Source organism: Diceros bicornis, chromosome 3 (genome assembly GCF_020826845.1).
Source record: "Diceros bicornis minor isolate mBicDic1 chromosome 3, mDicBic1.mat.cur, whole genome shotgun sequence".
In the NCBI taxonomy this organism is placed as follows: domain Eukaryota; kingdom Metazoa; phylum Chordata; class Mammalia; order Perissodactyla; family Rhinocerotidae; genus Diceros; species Diceros bicornis.
Window position 1 is genome coordinate 32,495,785 of NC_080742.1, and position 25,391 is coordinate 32,521,175.

Below are 25,391 nucleotides of genomic sequence, written 5' to 3' on the forward strand. Positions count from 1 at the left end.
AAGAGGCCTTCCCACTCAGAGGAGGAAAAAAGAAATCAACCAACCACTCCCCAAGAAAAGTCACAAAAAGGGAAGGGGGTGGGGAGCGTGAGTATCCTGATTCCCGTCAACGATATGCTAAAGGTTGTCCTGGTTTTTGACTGAGAAAGGGACACTTCTATTTATTCTCATCAAACAGGTTTAGACAGGACTTCAAGCCAGAACCATGTTGTTCATTTCTGGTTTCTTAGGGCCAAGTCTATGGGATGTTGCTTAACAAGTGTTTATTGAATTAACCAGAAGAGCAAATTTAAAGCAATTGAAGGTAACAGACCGGAGGCCCCGTCTCATGGTTCAGAGCCAAGCTGATTACAATACTTCAGATACAGATGTCACTACAATTAAGACATTTTAAAAAGGAACAGATCAGCCCTGCTCTGCTCTAAGTGAGGCTTGTCTCTGTCAGATTTCCCAGAACTTGATTTGCTGTGTGTCTGTACTGGGGAGAATGCAGGTTTAAGGAGGCAGTCTCATGACGTCAATTCTTGCTTTTATCCATGGGCTGGGCTCTTGATTGGCAGTTTGTGCCTCACACAATTGGAGGAAGAGAAGGGAATTGTAAATATTTAAACATTAGCTTTTCTCCTGGTCTGGACTGCAGGAGGCTCAGAACATCACAGCCGTACGAGGTAATTTTGCCACACAGTTATCAAGGAGCCCTAGGTGAGCTGGCCTCCTCGCTTGCCACAGCGCACCCATCGTATTGTAGAAAGAATGTTGGGGGTGCTATACAAAAAGAATTGAGAGGTTTGGCTTCTTGTTGGATTGGCACTAACGTGACTTGCAATTTGGTGGATATTATGTAATCTCTCTGCTTCTTCTAGCCATAAGAAAAGCCAGATGCACTTTTGTTGGTGTTCGTCATTTATTTACGGTTCTGCTTATGATATAATTAGGGATTTTCTTTTACCAGATATGTAGACTTTTTGAAATATCTGGAGTCTAGAGCACACAGTACACAGCTTTGTGAAACACAGTGCCTATGAGAAGTTTCCCGTGGTACACAACAGCCACAGAGCTGCCCTGAAGCACAGAGCCATTATTGGCATACTCGGTACCTATCCTGGGCTGGTCAGACAAAACATTCTGGATGCGAAGCACCTGTTAAGAAAAGATTGTTTGTTAGTATACTATATGAGCAAACAGCCCTCAGTGACGTTTTCCTTCGCAAATACTCCAAGACTGATATATTTCTCAGAAATCCAAAAGCTAAAATCCATATATCCATCTTCAATCATTTTTTACTTCTTCTGATGAAAGTATTAATGTGCTGATGATATCTATGCAGTCAAGTGGACTAGTTATCTCACATTAGCCAAATTCCTCAACAGATGGTTTACACAATTTTAATAGTTCAGGCATCTCCTATAGAAGGAGGTAAGAACCAGTGGATGCTTTTGTCTAATTCTTGAGCAAACGGTGTTCCTCTATGGGAAGGGTCTTGCCTTTGACTGGGCCTACAGCATGGGGAGGGAAACACGGGACAAAATGAAGGGACACCCAGTTAGCAAGCCAACCTAACCTCGCAACCAGTAGGATGGTAGTCATCCCAGCTGGAGACCCTCTCATGCCCACGAAGTGGCTAGGAAGCATAAAGAATGCATACTTTGGAATTCAATCTGACACATCACTGCCTAGTATTGTTATTGATCCCCAGGATTAACACACTTTAGTTTGCTAATCAGCAAATATATAAGTGCTCAGGTTTCCAAATAGCCTGGATGAAGTTCACTTAAACAGGACATGATAGGAATTAAAGAAAACCTATTAGAAATTCACGAGTCATGAGTCTATACCGACATCTCTTATTAGAATAGAGTTTAGTTGACTTTTGTTTTTTTTTTATCTTAAGGAAGATCCTACAACTTCATCTCAGGTTTGTTACATGAAAATACTCAAGCTTGGAATTCATGTAGAAAACATTAGCCTCAACCAAAAGTAAAGGGTGTCAGTGAGTGTGAAGAAAGAACTCTTATCTAAAATAAACAAATAGTTAAACTTAAAAATAGAGACATGAAAAAGATCCTAAACAGTTTTCAAATCATCCTATGGATCGTATTTTCATTCTCTTATAACAGATGTTGTCAGCCATTTATAGAAAAATTCTGTGTATCACTTTTGGGGCCACATATCTGAGGCAAGGGTAGCTTGCTAGCTTAGGGTAATAATTCAGGCTCTAGGCTCAGGCTGGACTTTTGTTTCCTTTTATATTTTTGGGTTTTTTTTTTTTTTTTTAAGAATCTATGATTAACATGTTAATAAGAGAAACAAACTTTTTTTGTTTTTTTTTTTTAACTGAAGAACAGCAATATAGGAAGCAGAAATAACTATATGTTCTAATTTACCTACTGGGCCAATGTCCAGGCTAGGGTTTGAATGTCAATTTCCCAACTCCCCAAAATTAGATTGAAATGTGATATCCTTCTTCAAATCTTACCTTCTCAATGAGGCCTACCCTGACCTCTGCATTAAATAATAGGATCTGCCCACAACCCTGTTCACAGCAATCCTGATCCTCTTTACCGTTATACTTTTTTTCCCATAGAACTTACCACCTTCAAACTTACTATATAATTTACTTATTTCTTACGCTTATTGTTCATTGTCTGTTCCCCCTCCCTAAGAGCAGGGATCCTTGTATGTTTTGTTGTCTGATATATCCTAAGCATTAGAACAAAGTCCGGTGCATTATAAGTGCTCAGTAAAGTTTTGTGAATAAAGCTCTGAGTATGTGTGCCAAGAATTTATATCTATATTTAAATTCACTAGAGATTTTTTTATTCTTAAACTCAATGATATAGAAAATGCAATACTTTATGCCATTGTTTTTAATGCCATATAAAATTCAATGGCATATGCTGTTGTTTTAGAAGAGATTTTTAAATAACACAAATAACACCTTTAAAATGAGACATTCTTCAACATTATCATATATATTAGAACCTTGCTGGCCAAAACTAATTTTGTTTTGAGACTACAGTCATTTAAACCCTTTCATTTCAGCTTCACGTTGGGTAGTGTGAAAGAAGATGGTGCCATATATGACTGTCCCTTTGCCTAGCTTGAGGGCCTGCTCAGAGCCTAAATCCTGACTGGAAATATGACACGGCAATCTGGGTCAATATAAATATTCAAGCTCATGTTTTCCCATCATTCCCAAGAGCAAGTATAGCCCTTGCAAGGATGAGACATTTGTCTAGCAATGATGTTCAATTGGCACCAGGTGACCTGAAAGGGTTAATGGGCCATATCTCCCCATCCTGCCCAAATCTCTACTCTTTCCACGTATAGAATTTGTTCAGTTCTAGAACATCAGATGCGACCAACTAAATTCCCCCAAGTCACCTCAATAAATCGTTTGTTCTTGCAGCTTTGCCTGTGAGCTCAGAGAAGTATAGGAACTTACCTCTGACCCTGGAGGATCCTGAGGGTTATACATCAGCAGCTTCATGACATTAGGATGGCATCCTGCCCAAATATCTCCCGTGTCAGGATCAACACTTAGGTTATCCACTAAGGTACCCAACTGTATTACCTTCCAACAAAGAGGAAGTAGTGAAGATGTTGTTTCCACTTTCTTCCCTACCCCTTCTTCCTCCCACCAGCTCCTTTTGGCTCCTGAAATTGATTTTTTTTTTGTTGTTGTTTTTTTGAGCAAGATTAGCCCTGAGCTAACATCTGTTGCCAATCCTCTCTTTTTGCTGAGGAAGATTGGCCCTGGGCTAACATCTGTGCCCATCTTCCTCTACGTTATGTGGGAAGCCACCACAGCATGGCTTGACAAGCGGTGCATAGGTCTGCATCCGGGATCTGAACCCGTGTACCCCGGGCTGCCATAGTGGAGCGCACAAACTTAACCGCTATGCCACTGGGCTGGCCCCTGAAATTGATATTTTTAAGGGGCTTTGCTACTGAAGTTTTGAATTGCAAGCATAATCTCACTTATATTCTTCTAAAATAGTCATGTTGCCTTCATTCAAGGAGCACATTCCTAGGTCAAGTGTGGGAGCTAATGTTAAGAGGCCATGTTGGGTGGGCAAGCCAGGGTACTTTTACCTTCAGTGGAGTTAAATCCCAGTTATCATGTTTTTTCATTACATGAATGTTCTTATCCATTACATCAGCTACATAGATATACCTTTGAAGTAAACAACGTTTATATTTAAGCAAGTAATAATGAGAAACGATACTAACATTTATTCTGGAGAAGACGTATAAAAATTCACAATAGTTCAAAGTGCCACTGCAATGCTTTTTGAAACCACAATTAAAAAAAGATAATGGAGTGGTATTTTTAATATTCGTGAAATGCTTTAAATAAGCTTGCGTATGAGATATGACTATAAAGTAATGAAACTGATGTTTCTAGGTGGTATATAGGTGTAGTCTCATTACCTAGGAGTCACAATTTATTCTTTAAATTGAATGGAGGTAAGTGGACCTCTCATAAGGCCAAAAGAGTCTATACTTCCAAAAACTAGATCTTGGAAAGATGTATTAGATGACCACGAAGCTCAATCACAATCATTTTTAAAAAAAGAAAAACACTTAGAGTTGTTTTCCACAGGGGTCATCTCTATTCATTATCTCAGATCTACATATTAACACTCATGATACTTTTCTTTTATAAAAACCTTCCATTTTTAAACACTTTAAAAGAGTATTTCTCATAAAATTTCATGCTGCATAAAATAGTGTTTTCTCATAGAAAAGTCTGCTGTAGTATACCAGTAAGTCTGAAACGTACACAATTGCACTGCCCAATCTAAGTTGGGCCTCCATCTCTAATAAGAACTTTTGGGTAACTAAACAGAATAACTAACATAAGGGGCAGAGGTATTGTGCATTTATTCTCTTTTTTAGTGTGTTAGCTAAGTGTGTTTCTAGAGTCACATAAGAATTTGGAACAAGGACTTTATATCCTTGAGTCCAAACGCCTCACTTCAGTGGCGGGAGCCTGAAGTGCAAGACGGCAAATGGTTTGCTTCAGATCACACATTTAGAGTGAATGCTGGCCACATCTGATCCCTCCACACCTATACTAACTACTTAAGTCTAAGCAAGTAACCACCTCTTAAGGGAAGAAGTCCACTAAAATGTGAAGGGCAAAGGGTAGAGAAACTACAAAAGAGCTTACTTCTTATCTGGTGAGATTGTGATGCCATTGGCAGAACTAAATCCTTTGGCCACCACTTTGACCTCTCTTGGACTATAGAAAAGAACATACGTCCAGTGAAGATCCATGACCATCTCAAAAAATAGTGCCAAGAAGAAGTTGGTAGAATAGCGGTCTCTGGTGGCGTAGAACTGTTCTGGTCCAACAACCACAATGTCATTCACACTAAAGTGGAAAAAAAAACAGAGAGAGAAACCTGTGGAATATTTAAATATCCTGATTGTTGTCAAAACCACTAAATCTCTACAAAGACCAATAAGTTCATCAATTTGAAAAAGTATACATGAACTAGTATGGATCAAAGAATTCCACAGAAAGTACATGATTTTTCATTGTCCTGATGGTTTTTCTTTTAGCCATTTGTTATTTTCAATTCTTCCTTCTGTAGAAGTCAGCAAAAACAAATGTACAAATAAGTGTCAAACCTCCAAATCTGTTGATTTGTAAATGTTAAATAATGGTTATCTGTTAAATAATGGTTATCTGTTAAATAATGTTAAATAATGGTTACCACAGATATGGTTATGGTTATGGTTAACCACCATAACCACCACAGTTATGGTGGTTAACTGCACCATAGTGCAGTTCACCAATAGTTGGTTCTCCGCCTTCTAGAATTAGGCTTCTCCATGCCCTTGATGTTAGGCACAACATGTGACTTGCTTTGCCTAGTGAAATGAAGTGAGGTATGTGGCTTCTGGATGGAAGACTTTAAGAGCCAGTAGGTGATCCACCATGCTTCCCTCACTCTTCCACAGTAACCAGCAACTTCCCTGATGATAGAGAGTGTGATCCTCCTAGAGCCCTACATGAGGACAATATAAAACTCAGTCCCTGAATCCTACATTGAATGTGTAGTACAAGTGAGAGAATAAAACAAAACTTTGTGGTTTTGAGCCACTTAAGATGTTAGGGTTTTTCTTTTCTGTTATTGTAGCATAACCCAGTCCATTCTGACCTTTATATTTTCTCTGAGTAGGTGGGATTATGAGTGCTATTCTTTCTTATTTATGTCCTTCAATACTATTAAAATTGTTAAATGAAGCAAGTCTTACTCTTACAGCAGTAAAAAACAATAAAGTCATTTCCATATTGGAAAAGAAAAAAAGAGACAGTGACTTGAAAAAAATGATAAACATTTTTATATTAAGTTTAGGGAAGAAACATCTGGGTGAATCAGGAAATACTTTGAGGTTTTGATATACAATGACTTTCCCAATGTTATTGGGCCACTTATCTTTTGGGTCTCAACTTAAGCATTCCTTCCTCTAAAAAGTATTGCCTGACACCACAGATTAAGTTAAATCCCTCACAACTTGTTTCCATAGCACCTTGTTCTACTGCTTGAATTGCTTGGTCAATGTGTGTATCAGGGCACCTCTCAAGTGCTCTTTACATCCTCAAAGCCTCACCCACCCTGTTCCAGCTGGCACTGCTTCAACTAACTCTGCATGGGATCTGACAGCCTTTCCACAGTGCCACCTTACAATGCCTTACTTCACGTCTGTTATGGGCCTCTTGCTCCCACCTCTGGGCTTCTGTGTTGGCGTCAAAGCACAGGATATCACCAGACTTGATTTGCACATGCACAATCGGGAACGTGCAGGAGTTAATACCCCTTGAGGCAAACCTTTGACTAACGGGAGATGGGGCTGGTGAATAAACTTCTCCCTTTCTGTTCTTGGCCAGACTGTCCTGAAATCAGGCATATGCTGCTTATTGGAGGACAATCCCATGAATTCAAGCAGTCGATTGCACTTAGCAGTGGCTGGCTTGATAATACATTTGCTATAGACTCTCCCTCATATTAGTTTGTTAGGGTGGCTGTAACAAAGTACTACAAACAGGGTGGCTTAAGACAATGGAAATTTATTGTCTCACAATTCTGGAGAAGAGAAGCCCAAAATCAAGGTGTTGACAAAGACATACTCCCTTTGAAGGTTCTATGGGAGGATCTTTCCTTGCCTCTTCCAGCTTCTGGTAGTCCCAGGTGTTCCTTGGCTTGTAGATGCATCACTCCAATCTCACTCTCCATCTTCACATGCATTCTCCCTGGATGTCTGTCTGTCTACTTATAAGGACCCCAGTCATATTGGATTAAGGGCCCACCCTGCTCCAATATAACTTCTTCTTAACTAGTTTCATCTGCAATGATCCCATTTCCAAGTAAGGTCATGTTCTAAGGTATCTGGGGTTAAAATTTCAACATATCTTTTTGAGGGGACACAATTCAACCCATAACAACCCCCCTTTCCCTGCAGCCTTAGGCTGGACTATCACTCCTGCATCCTGGGATGGTACTCCCTAATAAAGTAGTTGTGTATCGAGTGTTCTTTCAGGCTGTGTTTTCTGAGGAACTCTTCCCATGAGGTCATACGTTATTGCATTTGATCCTCACAATCACCCGTTAGGTAAGTCAGGCCAATGAGAGAATCCTCATTTTGCCAAGGAAATTGAAGCACAGGTTAAGTGATTTGTCTACAGTTTCTCAGTCACCCCATGGCAGTCCTGGTCCCCGCTGGGCCAGAACCCAGCACAATGCATTGTGGGAAGCGTTCAATTACTTTAACTTCTCTCACTTCTTTTGCCCTCTGCTTTTGTTGCCCCCAAATACTACGGGGAGAAATTCATACATGATGTTGAGAAAGAGAACAAATGAGAGAAGGTGAACTTCCTTCCTTTTCTTCTCCTATTCTTCTATCCCACGGAAAGATTAACCTCTACTGTTTTGGAACCAGTGTTTCAGAGTTGAGTCCATTTTATAAAAGACAAACTCTTCATTGTTTATTACAGCCTTGAGACAGGCAACCTATCCACTAAAAAACTTACTATTTTTCTCAACACAGTAAGAAAGATGTTCATCACTGCGATTGAGAGCCTCGCTTTGAATTCAGATGGATCTAGGTTTACATTCTGGTTCTGCCGCTTACAAATTACATAACTTGGGCAAGTTACTTAACCCCAAATTTCTCTAAGTCTCAGTCTATTCATGCCTATTACTAAAGGCTATTGTGAGAATGAAATTAAGTATTTTGGCACAGTGCCTGGCACATAGTCAATGCTTAGTAGAGGTGAATTTTTGTATGCGCTCAGAGGCTTTTTTCAAATTCTACTTTAAAGCTCTGATGGGACAAAGGAATGGCCCATCTGGAGGCTGGTTATAACACCCAGTAGGTGCAGCTCTCAGAACACAGCCTACGAGGACAACTAGAAAAGGGCGTAGGTATTTCAAGAGAGCCTGATAGCGGGTATTGCCTTGCTGTGGTACAGAGGATGGAATTAGAGCTGGGAATCTAATTGAGAGCCTTTACAGGATTATAATGCTTTCAGAAAGTTGGAAAATATAAGGATATTCAATACTGAATACAACAATTTCCAGCGAGGTGCTGGGCAGTGTCACCATGGGAACCTTTAGAAAGCTTTAGAAAAAAACGCTACAAAACAAAAGTTGAAGAAAGCCTGCTGAAACAAAGAAAACAAAGCACACAGCAGAGGTTCACAACAAATAGAAGTGCAAAATACTTTAATTCCATACCTTTTGAGAAGTTCGTGTTGTATAGTTTTCAAGTGTATCAGGGAACGTTGTTGTTCCTCAAATTTAAATATCTCCACAGTGGACTTCAAGTCGGGATGATTCACAACATAAAGATACACAGTGTGGTCTAAAGCAGAAAAAGGCATAATTTCCAAGAAGTTTACTTCTATTGCAACTGTGATTAGACTTGATGCAGAACTTGGTCACATCCAAGGATTTTTCTTGTCCATCTTGCATTTGATCCCACAGCCCACCTGATACGTAAGTCAGACAAATCCAGGATCCCCATTTTATTGAAGAAATTGAGACTCAGAAGGTTAATGACTTGTCAGCAATTTCACCATGACCAAGTGGCAGAGCCAATCACAATCTCTTCAGCCTCACCTGCATACCCTCTCTAACAGAACTACAACGTGCATAAACACCCGGATGTGGTTTCTCAGGTGGCTCTTCAACAATAGAAGTAGGTGCAAGAAAACAAAGCTTTGTTGAGAATTCTTTCCCACGAGAATTGCCTACGTTGCAACACACTCAAGAAATATCAGAGCTGTGTAAATATCTTAAATTAAGCCACATTTTCCAACTAGAGAATGAGCTTCTGATATAAGTCAGCTACCTGAGGTTGCAACAACAGTATATTTAGTGAACCCAATCGACATGGAATGTAAATATGAATGCTAGAGAAAACAGACTAGCCAATTCTGGGTATCAGCAACCTCAAGAATGTTCACATAATCTGTTTTCATATTGGAATGCCAACTGCTGTGAACAGGATTGAGGGTAGTTATCTGGCTTCTGAGAGTACTATCTTCTGACTTTTTAGGAGCTCTAGGTCCAGTGAGCTCTAGAGTTTTAAAAGGCCTGGCCCCATCCTCCCATTGCAGGACTGATCTGTGTTCATCTCCCCCCTTCCTTTCTTGATGAGGTTTTAGTGACTGAATTCTTTCACTTAGGATAGTTTTTACAAGGTTCATCCATGTTGTAGCAGGCATCAGTACTTCATTCCTTTTTATTGCCATATAACATTCCATTGTATAAATATACCACCTTTTGTTTATGCATTCATCAGTTGATGGGAATTTGGGTTATTTTTACCTTTGGGTTATTAGGAGTAATGCTGCTGTGAATATTCCTGTACAAGTTTTTGTGTGGACCTATGTTTTCAATTCTCTTAGCCATGTACCAAGGAATGGAGTTTCTGGATCATGTCGTAACTATGTTTAACATTTTGAAGAACTGCTGAACTGCTTTCCAAAGTGGCTGTACCATTTTACAATCCCACCAGCAAAGTGTGAGAGTTCCAATTTCTCCATATCCTTGTCAACATTTATTATTGTCTGTCTTTTTTACTATAGCCATCCTAGCGGGTGTGAAGTGGAATCTCATTAAAGTTTTGATTTTCGTTTCCCTAATGAGTAAGGATATTGTGTATCTTTTCATGTGTTTATTGGCCACCTGTATATCTCTTTGGAAAGATGCCTACTGAGATCCTTTGTCCATTTTTTTTTTGTGTGAGGAAGATCAGCCCTGTGCTAACATCTGCCAATGCTCCTCTTTTTTTTTTTTTGGCTGAGGAAGACTGGCCCTGGGCTAACATCCATGCCCATCTTCCTCCACTTATATGGGATGCCACCACAGCATGGCTTGCCAAGCAGTGCATCGGTGCACGCCCAGAATCCAAACTGGTGAACCCTGGGCCGCCGCAGCAGAGTGCGCGCACTTAACCACTTGTGCCACCGGGCCAGCCTCCTTTGTCCATTTTTTAATTGGGTTATTTGTCTTTTTGTTGCTGGGTCATAAGAATTATTTACATATTCTGGATACAAGCCTTTTACCAGATATAAGATTTACAAATACTTTCTCTCAGTCTGTGGGTTGTTTCTTCACTTTCTTCATGATGTCTTTTGAAATAGGAAGCCTTTAATTTTGGTGAAGTCTAATTTACCTATTGTTTTATTTTGTTATGTTTTTTAGTGTCACACAATTATTTTCAAAGGGCCTTCAGTTTATAGGTTAGATTTCTGAGAACAATATCCAAACCGGTTTTGTTGGTCAAATGAGAAGAAAAAGGAGTAGGAGAAAGAGGGAGCAATCTCGTTCTAGTCTTCCTTCTTTAATGTGACGTTTAAAAGTATTTTGATACACATTTATTATCTTACAAATATACATCTTTATGGTAAAATAACATCTTCCCTCCTTTCACATACATGTCGAGTAGCTGGGGATAAGTGGTTTGTATTTCCCTCTCATTCTTAAGCATTCAGACTTTACCTTTGTCAATGAAAGTGCTGATTCCATGTGGATTGAATGATGCTTTGTCAAAATCATCACTCATCTTTAGCGCCTGGACCTTTGGGTTTTGCTCATTCAGATCCATCAAGAAGATTTTCCCTAGCTCATCTGGTGCCAAGTCTGGCATGCCCGGATATCTCAATCCCTTGAAAAAATAGAGAATAAGTATGCACACATATACATATCAAAACATTTTCATATGGAAGCTAAAATCTCAAAGCCTAACAAAAATGTTCAAAGCTCTAAATTTCTTTTAGATTTCTGGGATTTTCCCTCTGTCAACCATTGCCATTATCTGATCTGAGGGATTACCAATGTCACCTAAGCCATTGAGAATGGGAATGGGACTATGGGAAGAATCCATAACCAATTTTTAATACAGAGAGAAGGGGTTAAGCCAAAAGGCATAATGCAAGAGACTAGACTTTGTTACTCTGTTTAATTCCCTTGGTTAAAATGCATGATTTCTAAGATTCTTTCCAGTCTTGATAGTCTACAACCACCCTTTCTCAAAGCAAAGAGAAAGGGTGTATGGTTTCATCGTACTGCTCGCATCTCTACACCCATTATATTATGTAGTGAAAAACAGTAGAATCAGCCAAGAATTAACATAGGGGAACCAGTCTTGTAGAGTTGACTATTTCTCACCTATTTTGTTCCTATAGCTATGTCTGAAAATGTGGACGTGAATCCTTTTCTCCAAATATTCAAAAATTTCATTCCAATAACTTAGACAGTGGCTCTTTCTACTGGAAGGACCTGGGGTTTATCAACCAATAATAGGCATCCTGAATGTATTGGGCCTTTGCTGCATCCCAGGTCATCGTGTCAAACCTTGGGGTTGGTTTATTATACATCAATTACAAAACTCAGCCCACTTCCTCCCCATATGCCTCCCCCATCACGCAGATATATATCAATATAAACAACCTTGTATCTTTACTTGCACCCTCATTTCCATTTATAGTCAATTTAAATTCTCTCCTTCCTACTTTACCTTTCCTCTCTGTCTCTCTCCCTCTCCCCTCCCTTTCATCTAAATAAACACCCATACACACACACTTACTACTACTACTACTATTCTTGGCCCTTCCACTGCCCCCCACCCCACCCCTGGGAAAGTCAGTCTTCAGCTCCAAACAGTCCCACCTATATCTTCAAGTTTTTCTTAGAGCAGTTCTTCTATGTCTAAATCTTATCAGAAACCCCTGGTTTCCCCAAGACAACGCTGGCACTGCTGAAGCCCATCGGAGGAGGTGCTATTCCCTCCTTCTCCTTAAGTTCACCACGGCTGGAGGAGAGATCAGCATGCCCCAGCCACAAACTTCTGCTTCCAGACCTGGAATCTGTCATCATCAATCAACAGCTTGTCTTCTAAGGAAAACATACCGTTTGCTTACTGCTTCCTTATCAAATTCCCTGCCAACTCTTTTTTCCCTGGTCTACCTCTTATAGAGGGCTAGTCTAAAGTCAGGTTGAAAAACTCCACTACAAAGTTATCATCCCAACTTCAACCAGGCATTCAATACTGTTTATCAATCATTTTGTTCAATACTGTTTATCAATCATTTTGTTCATTCTAATAGGTAATCTGTTGCATTTCTCCAAGTATCTATTCTAAATTTATTTCATTGTCTTCCAGAGCCCACATCTTCTTCTTCTTTATTCTCAATGGATGACTTTATCTCCCATTTCTCTGAAAAAAACCCCATGCCATTCAACATGAATTTCCTCTGATTCCCTCCTTTCTGTCTCAGTAACTTTTCAATTTTTTGAATAAAATTCAACTTTTATCAATTCTCTTCCTTTCTCTCTCTTTTCTTAAGGATAGAGTACCCCTCTTCTGTTCTTAAGTTAACTCCGCCACCTGTATATTTGGTTCCCTGTTCTCCAGGGACTGTCTTTAGAAATTACATCCTCTCTCTCTTGCTTTACCACTCATTTTTCACCAATGCCCTCTTCTTTTGCCTGAAAAATTGTTCATTTCTCCACCCTTGAAACAAATCTTCTCCTAACTTTACTACTTCTTCAAACATGCATTTATCTCGCCTTCCTCTCACTGTCAAATTTCTTATAAACATCACTTGATCTTGTTGCCTGACTTGAATTTCTCCAACTCTCAATTCCCTGAAATCAGTATTTGACCAGTTTGTAGAAAAGACAAGTAATATCTCTCTATAAATGTCAGATTAATGACCTCTAAAATATTTTATTTGATAACTCCTCTACCTTTCCTTAGCTGTATCTCTGTGCCATTTGACACTGTGGCATAATGCTTTATTTCTTGTCAAAAGTCAAAATTAGAATTTCCAGATAGACTTCCTACTTCCTTCCTGCCTCTTCCTCATTCTGTCCTCACTCATCCTTCTTTCCCTATTGCTCTATACTTTTCTCTTGGAGATCTTATTCATAAGGTTTCAGGTATTTCTTCTATACCAGTGATTCAAATCTGTACATTTAAATGGAACCTCTCTCCAGAGCACTCACTTGCATTCCCAACTTCTTCCTAAGGGCAGCTCAAAGTCAAATGGTCAAAACCAAAATGAACATTCTCTCCTTGAATCCTTTTCTTCTCGTTAGTATCTATTATTCTTGGTTAAGGACATCACTGTTCTCCCCAGTATCAGGCCATAAAATTCAGTCTTCAAGTCTACCCTTTCCCCACAGTCAATCTGCCACTGATCCCAGTAGCTTAGACAATGGTAGCATTGGAAAAAAAAAGTGTGACAGACATCTAATCCTTCCCTGTTCACCTGAGGAAAACTAAGCTTAGAGTCACAAATTACCTACATCACTCAGATCATTAATTGCACAGCCTCTTTCTGCCACACCATAAAGAAAGGGTTGACAGTAGAGATTATTGCTCCAGAAGGCAGCTCAAGGCACAACCAGAGGAAGTACATTGGTAGCTTGGGCATTTGAGGGCACTGTCAGCTTGCAGAAAGACTGGATGCTCTAGAAATGGAAATAATTTGATAGGGAAATAAGTGGGGCATTGCAAACAAACTTGGTTTAGATTAAGTGCTATGATGAATGAAACACTTCTAATAAATGGCTCCACACTCACCTGGTTTTCTGTTTAAGGCAGTTGGGTAAGAATTTGTGGCAAGTGATTGCAAGCAATTCTTTTGATACCATTCACCACTGAAAATGGTGAAAATCACCTGGAGGTGCGGGCATCTTATTTTCCCTAACAGACTACAGGTATCTGCGGAGAGGCACTGAAATCCTCCACGGCGCTCATTCACCAGTACGTGCATTCAGTAAATATTCCAGCACCTGTGTATGCCACGTAGCATGTTAGGTGCTGAGCAAGGCAACGAACACTCCAAAGTCCTGGCCTCAGGGAGTTTGAAATGCAGGGAGGCAGCACCAAGCAAGCACATCAGATACGCTGTGGTATGTAACAGCCTAAAAACAGGGAACGTGAGGGACCACAGAAGAGGCATCTCACCCAGAAAGAGAGTGTCAGGGAAGAACTTCCTGAGGAATTAAAGGGCCACCACAGTGAAGCCTCACAGAAAACTAGGAGTTAGCCAGTAACGTGTGCAGAAGGGAATAATCTTGCAGGCAAAGAGAAGCATGCCAAGTCCCAAAGAAGGAAGCCAATAGCCTGCTTGTCACCTCTAAACAGACTAAAAATATCTATCATATACAGAATCACTCTCTAAATCAGCAGCTTCCAAACCTGTTCCAGGATGGCAAGAAAGGGCGATAGGAGAAACCAAGAATAAGGACTTAAATTTATTACAGTGTAGAAAGATTAACAATAAGGAAAGAACATCATCTTTAGCCTCTAAGTATGAGTCATTAGTTTACAAAAAAAACTCCATTATTTAAAGCTTCATGTTAACATTTCTCATGGAATTATTTGTGACGAAAATCTCTACCTTATGTATAGCGATAATTCAGCACTTTTAGTTCCAGTGAAAATAGAAAAGAAGCATACAGTAGGAACTACAAATATTATTTCCTAACAGCTAAGAAGTCTCCTAGCTATAGAATAATCGATTATTTGTCATAACATTGAAAATCTAAACTGACAATAGAAAATTTAAGTTAACAAAGAAAAAGCTTTTCTAGACAGCTTTGTTTTACCTTTGGTTTTGGAGGAAAACTAAAGAAATAAAAGCCCTCCCACCTCCCCACCCCCACACATACCACCACCAGTAGCAATTTAAAATCCAAATGAAACCCTGACTATTCTGTGCATACTTAAGAATTTAGAAATTCAGGCCATTAAGGGTTATTACACATGCCCCTTTTTTGGCCAAAAATATATAGATTTATTTATTTATTTATTTATTTTTGTGAGGAAGATCAGCCCTGAGCTAACATCCATGCTAATCCTCCTCTGTTTGCTGAGGAGGACTGGCTCTGAGCTAACATCTATTGCCAATCCTCCTCCTTTTTTTTTCCACCCAAAGCCCCAGTAGATAGTTGTATGTCATAGTTGCACATCCTTCTAATTGCTGTATGTGGGACGCAGCCTCAGCATGGCCGGAGAAGAGGTGTGACCGTGCGCGCCCGGGATCCGATCCCCGGGGCCACCAGTAGCCGAGTACGCGAACTTAACCGCTAAGCCACGGGGCCGGCCCCAAAAATATATAGATTTAAAAATTCATGTTATTTGGTAGTATTTTATTTGCCAAGATGGAATATTAGGACAGGCAATTCCAGCAATCAGAATTCACATTGAAAATGTAGTCAAACCACTTTTTCAAAATCTTAGGTCCCATTCCAAATTGCAACTGATTTAATAAATACATGATAATTTTCAACATCTTCACAACATATACATTTTAATTTCTTGAAATTCAATCCTTTGCATAGCTTCCTGATCATTCCAAACCTGTGAAGGTGGTATTGTGAATAGAATGTAGGCTCTCTACTTCTCTTAGAAAGAGCTGGAAGGAATGGCAGGGAATACAACAAGGAAAATGCTCAGGGTTTTGAATCGAGTGACATGGTTAACATTTGGTCCATAAACACTTACTGAACGCAAAACACAGGCAGGCATGGCAAGAGGAATACTAGTTAGTGACAAGATGACTACCAGAAGCTGTAGCCCAGCCAAACAAGGCAGTGATGGACAGCAACAGAACAAATCTGGAGACTAGTGTAAAAATCAATCAGAAATCAATATGCATTTACTGAGAACCTACTGAGTATGCAACTGCCCACAGGGAGCTGCCCACCCTGGGGCAGGCAAGACTGGGCATTCCTGTGGTGTCCTGATTAGCCCTCTGGAATCCTCTTTTGGCTTTTTTAGTTTACTAGTTTACCTACAGGTAAGATGAGCGTTTAGGGGTCCATCTGGCAGCTCTAGTCAGCAACATTAATGTACTATCTATATAATTATTGACATGAGCATCTGAAGGGCATGGAAAATACTCACACTGGAGATAAAAGCCAGCCCACTAGGAAGTACATCAATATCTTCAGAGCCATGTTCTGCAAAAGAAGTGGAGGATCAGAAAGATGCACGTATGAAGACTTAAAAAATAAATCTCACAGTCAAAACTTGGAACTTCTTTTGGAAATTACATTGACTTTTTCAACTATTTACTGAGAAAACTAAATCAACTTTCAGGAATCCCACAGGCATGCTACTCTGCAATAAAACCCAAGTCAGACTTCTCAAACGCTAATTTCTTTTTTTAGAATTCCATTTCAGGAGAAAAAGGCAAATAACTAAAAAATAAACTCATATCCTAGACTTATTCTTTAAATAACAACTTCTAGAGTCTGTCTTGAGAGATTCAGCTTCATTCTCCATATAAGACTGATCTACAGACCAAAGGATAACATTTGGAAAGTCATCATTGTGAAGGTCTCTTAAAGGCCTCTCTGCCAAGCATTTCTCTTCTTCCAACTTGTTGCTGAGGCTTAAAAATCTATCAATATCCAATCATATTGGGAAATTATTGAGTAATTGTACTCTGTTACAAAGTCCATCTTAGGATGGACTATTGAATATAAATGAATTTGAAAGAGTTTAGTCAGATATCTTTCCATGGAGAGCTGGTCTTGAGAATTTTTCCATGGAAAGAGGCATATAATAAGTTATGACTGAGAACAGGATGAAAAGGGGGCTTGCATGACTCCTAGTAGAGAAATAGAGCCACATATGATGTTATCCCAAGCAGGCAGGACTGAGGGTGAAGGCAATGGTTATACAGTGTGGCAAACTGTATTTTATAAATATGGTAGAACAAATATGTATCACAGCCACATGCCCTTCTTAAAATGTGATATTCATACTCTTCTATCAAGAAGTAAGTCTATATTCTCTCCCTTTGAACCTGGGTGGACCTTTGTAACTGCTCTGACAAATAGAATGAGGTGGAAGTGATGCCACATGACATACAAGGTAAAGTCATGGTCATAGCTTCTGCTGGTGCTCTTTCTCTCTCTCTCTCAAGGAATGTACCTCGGGAGCCCGAAATCTGAAGATGAGAAGTCTGGCTACTTTGAAGCTACAGAGGAGACACTATAGACAGACTACTCAAGGTAGAGAGAGGGATTAAGGAGGAGTCTCAGATGACTTCAGCTCCAGCCTTTGAGTCAATCTAGCTGATGCAACTGGAACAGAGGTGAGCTGTCTCCACTAAGCCCTGACAAAATTGCAAATTCATAGGCAAAATAATTGTTGTCATTTTAAGTCACTAAGTTTTGGGGTGGTTTGTTACAGAACTATAGCAATTGGAACACGTCGGAAAATGGTTATCTAGGGTAACGGGTTACCAGTGTGTCAAAAGGCAATGGGGAGGATAGAGGAAATACATAAAAGTGGGACAAAACCAAAGAAAATGCAAATTTGAATCAATAGAATAATGAGCTACAGGCACTGAAAACTAGAGAACAGGGAAAGATTTAATTATATTCACTATACTGAAGGTTGAAACTAATCCCCAACTAGTAATCTGAAAATTAAATTAATAAGAACTTCCCATTTTCTAAGCATTCCAGTTAATCAAGATTTACCTATATATGATATCTTGATGGCCTCAAAGATTTAGTGCTATTTCCACGTGGAGTAACATAGACATTAGGAGAATCTAGCGAATTCAATCAAGCAATTTTAAAAATCACATTGAATAAGGTTGGTTAGTTTTTTGATGTTTCTTCTGCCTCTCTGAACACCTCTTCTTGGTTTTCTCTTGCTCTAATCTCCTTCCCACATCTGTCCCGAATGTGGATATTCTTCAGGCTCTGTCTGTCCTTGCGTCTTTCTCATGGCAGAGCATCTATTCTACCTGTACAATCTATTCCAGTCCATGGCTTCAGCCTCCACCCACGTGCTCTTGACTTTCCAATCCCTAAGTCAAGTCCAAATCTTTCTCCCAAGTTCCAGACCTCTGTATTCACCTGTATATTGGACATTTCTACCCAGCTTTTTCATTTCTCGTGTTTAACAGGTCTCACACTGATCTGAATATTTCCCCCTTGAACCTACTCTACTTTCTATATTTCGATTTCAGTGGATAGCCTTGGAGTTATCTTTGATGCCTTACTTTTCCTTACTCCCCAAATCCAATTGAGCACCAGTCATTCAAGCTCTAGAACTCCCTCCTGGATTTCTACAATAGCTTCCTAAGAGGTCAGCTTTGCTCCCTACAACTATTCTCTGCACTGCTGACAGTCATCTTTTTAAACTGCAAAGTTGACTTTGTCACTCCCCTGCTCAAAACCATCCAGAGGTTCAATAGGGCTGGTAATATAAATCCCAAGATCCTTGGCCTGGATCCCAAATCCTTCACATCTTGTCTCCAGTGTCAGTTCTTGTGGTTCCCACTCTCTACTCCGCATTCCAGCTGTGCTGCAGTACTTCTGTTAGTAGTTCCTGAAATGCACCAGACTTGTTCACCTGCATGCCTGAGCACATGCTGCTCCCCCGCTTCTTGGCAACTCACACCTTTCTCACGCCTCCCTCACCTCTACTTGGCTGAGTATCACGGGCTCTTAGAGACGAGCTCAGGGGCCAACCCCTCAGCCTTTCCAACCTCTCTTGGTTCCAGCGTCCATTTTATGTACTAATATGGTCACCTATGACTATCTCTACCATGACATTTTTCACACTTGGGCTGCAACCTTCTGTTCACTTGTTAATTTCCTACTAGACAGTAAACTTCCTGGGAACAAACTCAGGTTTTATTCAGTACTGTATCCTTGCACCCAATGTAATACCTGCCTTTTCACTATAAAAGCTCCTAATAAAAGCTGGTTGGCTGACTAAATAAGATACCAAGAAACCATTTTAGTTTCGCGAACTTTGTCTTGTCTTGAGGTTAAACTATTGACAAGTGAGTGTTAATTTCTAAGTACAAGATATCCTGAATTTTGTGCTCTCTGCTTTGGTCCTTTCATCTTCCAACCACTAGTTCATGTATTGCCTATGACACCATTAACCTGCCTCAATAATTCACCTACAACAGGAGTAGGCATTTTCCAGAGGTGTTGTGCTTGTTTTTCTTAACTTGCTCCATCTAGAGCAAAGGGAAGCTGGTGCTTTGCACTCATATGTGAAAAAGAAGTACCAGCGGATTGCACAGTATTCCGTCTCCTTATTCCCCGCCCCCCACCTCCACTGCACCTGCATGATGGCCCAGTGCATCTCAAGAACAGTAACACCTGTGGGAGTAAGAGCCCCCAGGACACTCTTCCCTGAGTCCTTCCCACATACTCATTAGCCTGTGCACAACTATCATTAAAACCCCACTGCTAAATCTAAAATCAGTCTTATGAATAGATGTCTACTACTTTTTAACCTGTCAACTCTACTACTTGGGTTAACTTCATTTCTTTGGCCTTCGATCATTCCCTACAGGTACCCTGAGAAAGGGTCACACCAAAACATTGCTATGTATTAATATTATCATCATTTCACATCTTGGAGAGAAGTTTCTGACAGCCAGCTAAGAAAACAAATGGAACCTACTGTGGAGTAGAAACATATCTTGGAGACACAGGAAGCTGCAGGAGGGGAAAAGCGTTGGAGGGGAAGATAGGAAGCTGTCAAATACAATGGCTGTCTACTTGATAATCTTGCCAAGGGCAAGCCCTAATAAAGCTATTCATATTTCAAATGGAACTTTGATTAGATGCCACGGGCAGCCAAATAACTTCCTGGTTAAAACAACCCTTGACTCTCAAAGCCTTGGAAAAAAGATAAACTTAATGCAAAAAGATCTATGAGATATGATTTCTAGAGGTTAGAATTTTTTTACCTTTCATCCTTTCTTCCCAGAAGGAGTACTGGGGAAGGAAAACAAAAAGAGGAAGAGCTCCTTCCACATAAAATTAACCACAAAAGTCTAGGTCTTGAGGAAAACACAAATCGGAATTTTTCCCCAGCTCTGTTACTGCCTACCACACCCTGCCTAAAATCCGTTAGTGGTTGCCATTGCTTCATAAAGCCTCTCCCTCATCAAATAGTTGGGTCTTGTGAGTATTACCTCATTAGTGATCTTTACTTAAATATCCAGCCTGCCTTGTTTTGGTCAGCCCTATTTATTAATATTTTACCTTCTTGTGTCTCAGATTTTCTATTTTCTGCTGCCATTGTACTCTCCTGAAGCTTCCATAATAAAAATGTGTTGTCAGTAGAAAAGAAAGCCAGTGTTACACAACAGAGAGTACAAAGCCATAGAAGAGAACCATGCTGGCTCATAATCTGGGTCTGTCACCCTCCAGTTCTTGACCACTGGGCAAGTAACTTCATTCCTCTGTGTGTCAGTTTCCTAATCTGCAAAGACAGCCAGCAGCACCCACCTTACAGGTCAGCTGTGACGATGATGCAGATGTTTGCAATGGACTCAGCAGAACACTCTAGATACTAGGCCTTTGATAAGGCAGTATTATTATATTTATATGTATATCAGTATTGTCCTATTGACAAATGACCACAACCATTCTAATCTTTTAGTTCTCCAAATATAAAATGCAAATATGCCAATAGCATGAGAAGTAACATGGCATTTTTTTCTTCTGCTCTCAGCCAGCTTCCAACAACGTAAGTCATTCTCTTCAAAACATTTGGAGACTCATAATGTTGCCTATACTTTACAATATTAGCTCTGGTTTTAGCTTCTCAAACCTATTTGAATGACACAATCTGAGAGTTGGGTTAGACTTTGGCAATCATTTAGTCTAATTACTCCTCAAAAGTACTTGGCAGGCTCATATCTTTTGAAAGATACATGTGTAGTAAATATGAATATTACTCCATAAAACAGTAAACAAATGAGTGAACATTATGTTTCCTTATTTTTTAAATCAAATTAAATTTGACCCTGAGCCCACCTTCTACTAAATTGGAGGGAAATTCAATCTGAGTCATTACTGGCTCTCTCTGCCAGGGTTGTGCAAATATTGCAGGTGGTGGGTGTTAAAACCAAGTAGAATATTCAAGGAGGTCCATCTGACCTTTATCTACACCAGTCACCACTGAATTACTCCCTGCTAAGCCCATGTGGTCCTCTTAATTTAGACAATTCTGCCACATCCATGTCACTCATGGGCACATGATCTTTGCTCAGGCCGGGACAAACAGGAGAAAGGATCCAGTTTCCCTAAAGACACCTTGTAGCCATTCCTTCTGAGGTCTTGCTCCTCCTCCAGAAAGCTGTCAGGCAGTAGGGCAAGGGTCCCTGTTATTCAAAAAAATCCACATATTCTCATCCCTTCTCCATCAGGATCCCTTGAAGGAGCTCAGGCTTTTGGAAACAAAAGTCAGGAAAAAGTTTGTCTTCAGCTCTTGCTCTCTAGCCGGCGGCACAAACCTCCTCTAAGACTAGGGAGCACAAGGGCCAGGCTACCTTTTTTAGAAATTGAGAGGAAAAAAAGACAGAAAACCAAAATCAAAAATAAACTATGCTGTCATCCTGTCACCTACTAATAAATAAGTCACAGTCCTTGACCCTAGGGAGTTTACATCCTGATAGTGAGGAAGAGAACACTGTTAGCCATAGAGTAAAGCGTGGGATAGGTGTCATAAGTAAATCAGGGCTTCAGAGTGCTGTGAGAGTTTGGAGGTAGCAGAGGACTCTGCAGCTGATCTCAGCAAGCAGAGATGAAACAATCAGTGGAGGGAATTTCATGAGCAAAGGCGAGAAAGTGAAAGAACACATTCCCAGAACAGCGAACAGAATCTAGCTAGAATTTTTTTTCTAGTAGCAGTGTCGGGGAGAATGGGAGGCTTGGAGCCTCCGAATAAGCAGTGGTGGCAGTAATGAACAGGTGAGATCAGCCCTGTGTGGGGGCACAGAGGAGCCTGATGCCAACGTGTCTTATGTGAAACAATGAGGGACAAGGGGGAAACAAATGTTTCCTGGATTTTGAACTGAGTCTCTTTGAGAATGGGGGTACCATGAGTAGGAGAAGTCTAGAGAAGAGTTGGTCATGGGTGGAGGTATGAGGGAGGAAATGACAGAAACATAAAAAGGATTTCGGACTGGAAAAGCAGGCCTGCAGTTTGAGAGGTTGGGGATCTTGCTACGGATTTTCCATTAATTTTTTAAAGACATCTCAGTAGGCTGCGAAGTTCTTGAGAGTAAGGGCTGAGCCATATTCCTCTTGGTACTTGTAGATAAATTTTTAAGGAATTAACACTTGAAGCCAAGAATGTCATCAAGGAAAAGGAAGAAGAAAGCAAGAAGTAAAATAGGCAACAGAAGAAGACAGAGAGGGGAGTGAAATATCACAGAAGGGGCAGGAGGAGAGCTCAGTGAGGGTCTGGCCAAGGAACAGTCAATGACATTCTTCAATTGATGGAGAGACATCAGTAAGGAAAAGGACTGAGAAAAAGCCACAGATTTTGACATTTGTGAGACCCCTTGGAGACCTGGGATGAGGTAGCTGGGGTAACGAGGATGGGGCAGAAGCCCGGTAGGAGCGTTTAAGGAGTAGCAGGGAATTAAATCAGTTGGCAGGCTCAGTTAGGTGGATGGTGACCAAGAAATTGTGCTGGCCCCTTTGGTACTGTCACATACATACCAAGTCCCTCAACAAGGTGGCAGTCCTGGGGTTCTACTGGCTCCACTTCTCGAGATGCATTAACTCTTTGTCTGTAGAAGATAAAAACACTAGAGGTCAATGCACAACATGCAAAATCAGTGTCTAAACATGGTCTTTATCACCTTCACATTCATTGACCCTCTTTCTCATCATTTGTGAATGATATAACAAGTAGACGTCTCCTTTTACTTACGTTTATTTACATAACGTGAACATTAGGTGGGCAATGTGCCTATAACAGCTAACTGCCCGCAGTTGTTGTTGAAAGACTAAAATGTGATTACACATGGATAACACTTTGCTGTCCAAATAAGTGATACTGTTTAATAGTATGAGTAACTGGATAGTGTTATTAATTTAAATGTACAGAATAGTATTATTTAATTTGCCAAAGTATTGTCTATTATACCTCTTCACTGTGGCTCCCCTTGATCCCCTAAATTCTTGCCTTTTGACCCTACCCACTCCCCAAACTGCTTTCCCAAAATTCAACAGGATTTCCTAATAGCTAAACCCTGTAGCTTTTGCTTTTTTCTAAATACCAATGAAACATTCTTCTAAATACCAGGGGTACCTTTACATTTTTATTAAATTGTATTCAGGAAGACTCTACACTTAGATTTATCTTACTGCCTCTTTAGAAAAACACACCTTAGATCTACTTTATCATTATTATTTTTTACCATTCTCTCAGTTGGGTGCAGTGGGAGCAAATGTTACAATAAACACACTCCAACTGAACTAGAAAGTATTACCAAAAGGCCTTAGGCTCCTCAGTAGATTCAGGATGTGAACCTCTGAGGCGGCCAGCTTCTACCTAGAGAAATAAATAAAAACAACCCAAAGACAACTGAAGGCAACTTTAGATCCACTCAGAAATGCATACCATCACCTAACATGTCTTTTTTCTAGCCCAGTATTGACTTTTGCTGAGATATTTCTGGAATGGCTGTCACCAGATCTGCCACTTCCAGAGGTCGCATACCTACAGAATACCAGTTACCACCTGCAGGGTTCATCTCCTTTCCCTGCTGTCTGACCATTACTTCCAATCTGGGATGAGCTCTGTAACCCAGTATGCCTCAACATTTAACCGGTCTTGGGCAACGTCTGAGTCAGCTATAAACATCGGGCTGGCAGCCTGGTTCCCTCCCTCAAGTCCAGCGCTTCCAACAGAGTTAGTTTTTTCAGGAGCATAACGCTGAGGGTGACCTGGGAAAGGGGGGCGTGACTTTCAGAAAATAAATCGGGGCATTTCCACACTACCATTTTAGGAAAGGCAAGCAGTCAGCTCACTTTCCACATCAGTGCTTCTCAGGGGATGGATTGCTGGGCGGGATTGAGGAGTGAGGGTCCAAAGCTGCTCCCTGCTAACCCGCCAGGAAGGCGGCACGCGGCAGCCCTTGACCTAACTTGGAAGAGTAGACAAAGAGAGCCAAGGACGCCCCCATCAAGATGCCAACTCACCTAAACGCCACTAATCTCTCCCCGATTAGGGCCAGGGCAGCCCCCAGCAGGGTCAGCACCACCAGCTTCCCCATGGTCTCGAGTGCCCAGCGGAGACGCACGGGCGCAGAGCGCTTGTGGAGGGCGCAGCGGGCAGGCTCCCGGCTCCGCCCCCTGACTGGTGCCCGCCCTGCCCGCCCGCACCTTCGGGACGCCGCGGCTGGGGTCAATGTCTCTGGGCCCCGCCCCCTGGCTGGTGCCCGCCCTGCCCACCGGCACCTTCGGGGCGCTGCGACTGTGGTCAGGGTCTCCCGGCCCCGCCCCCGGGGTCAAGGCCATCTTGGCGCTCGTGATTCAAAGCTACCTTTACGCAAGAGATTAAAGGCCACGTTTACCTGCGAGGTTGCAGGAAACCTTGACTTGCTGGATTCCTTTTTTCAACGTGCAGAGGGAGCCCGGAGCCGTGGGTTAAGTTCTGGTGTTGTCTTGGCAGCATTGGCAAGAACACAGCCGTTGGTGGGACGAAAGAGGGAGTTTGCTTCTAAAAGCTGCGGAATTCTACCTCGGCTCCTCAAATGGACTGAAGAGGATACTGAAGAGGCGGGGGAGCAGGGGCAGCCAGGGTTCAGAGCCGGAAACTGCGTGTTTCTGGAAGACAGGACGGGAGATAAGACGGAGAATTGATCCTGAGACACTGGGAGGAGTGATAAACGAACATAATGGAAGCGAAGAGTTTAACTCACCCTTCGCCAAGATTTGGGGCACAGGACGCTATCTCCGGACCTTCATGCCCTGCCTCAGAATGCTGAATGTGGTGGGTGCCCAGTTCAGTTTGTTGACTGGGTGGATTTGTAAATATCAGTATCTGCCTCCATCGTTGATGGG

At 41.0% G+C, this 25,391-nt stretch overlaps 1 protein-coding gene across 1 annotated transcript; it reads right to left on the reverse strand.

Moving 5' to 3' along the window:
* Positions 1–895: 895 nt before the first annotated feature.
* PON3 (paraoxonase 3) lies at positions 896–24,605 on the reverse strand. The gene is made up of 9 exons (XM_058568676.1): positions 24,528–24,605; positions 23,040–23,110; positions 16,441–16,496; positions 11,022–11,187; positions 8,751–8,877; positions 5,177–5,380; positions 4,096–4,177; positions 3,446–3,574; positions 896–1,140 (listed from the first exon to the last, which is right to left on the reverse strand). Exons 1-9 carry the CDS (start codon positions 24,599–24,601, stop codon positions 982–984), a joined length of 1,068 nt encoding a protein of 355 aa, XP_058424659.1. The 5' UTR covers positions 24,602–24,605; the 3' UTR covers positions 896–981.
* Between the last annotated feature and the right edge of the window lie 786 nt (positions 24,606–25,391).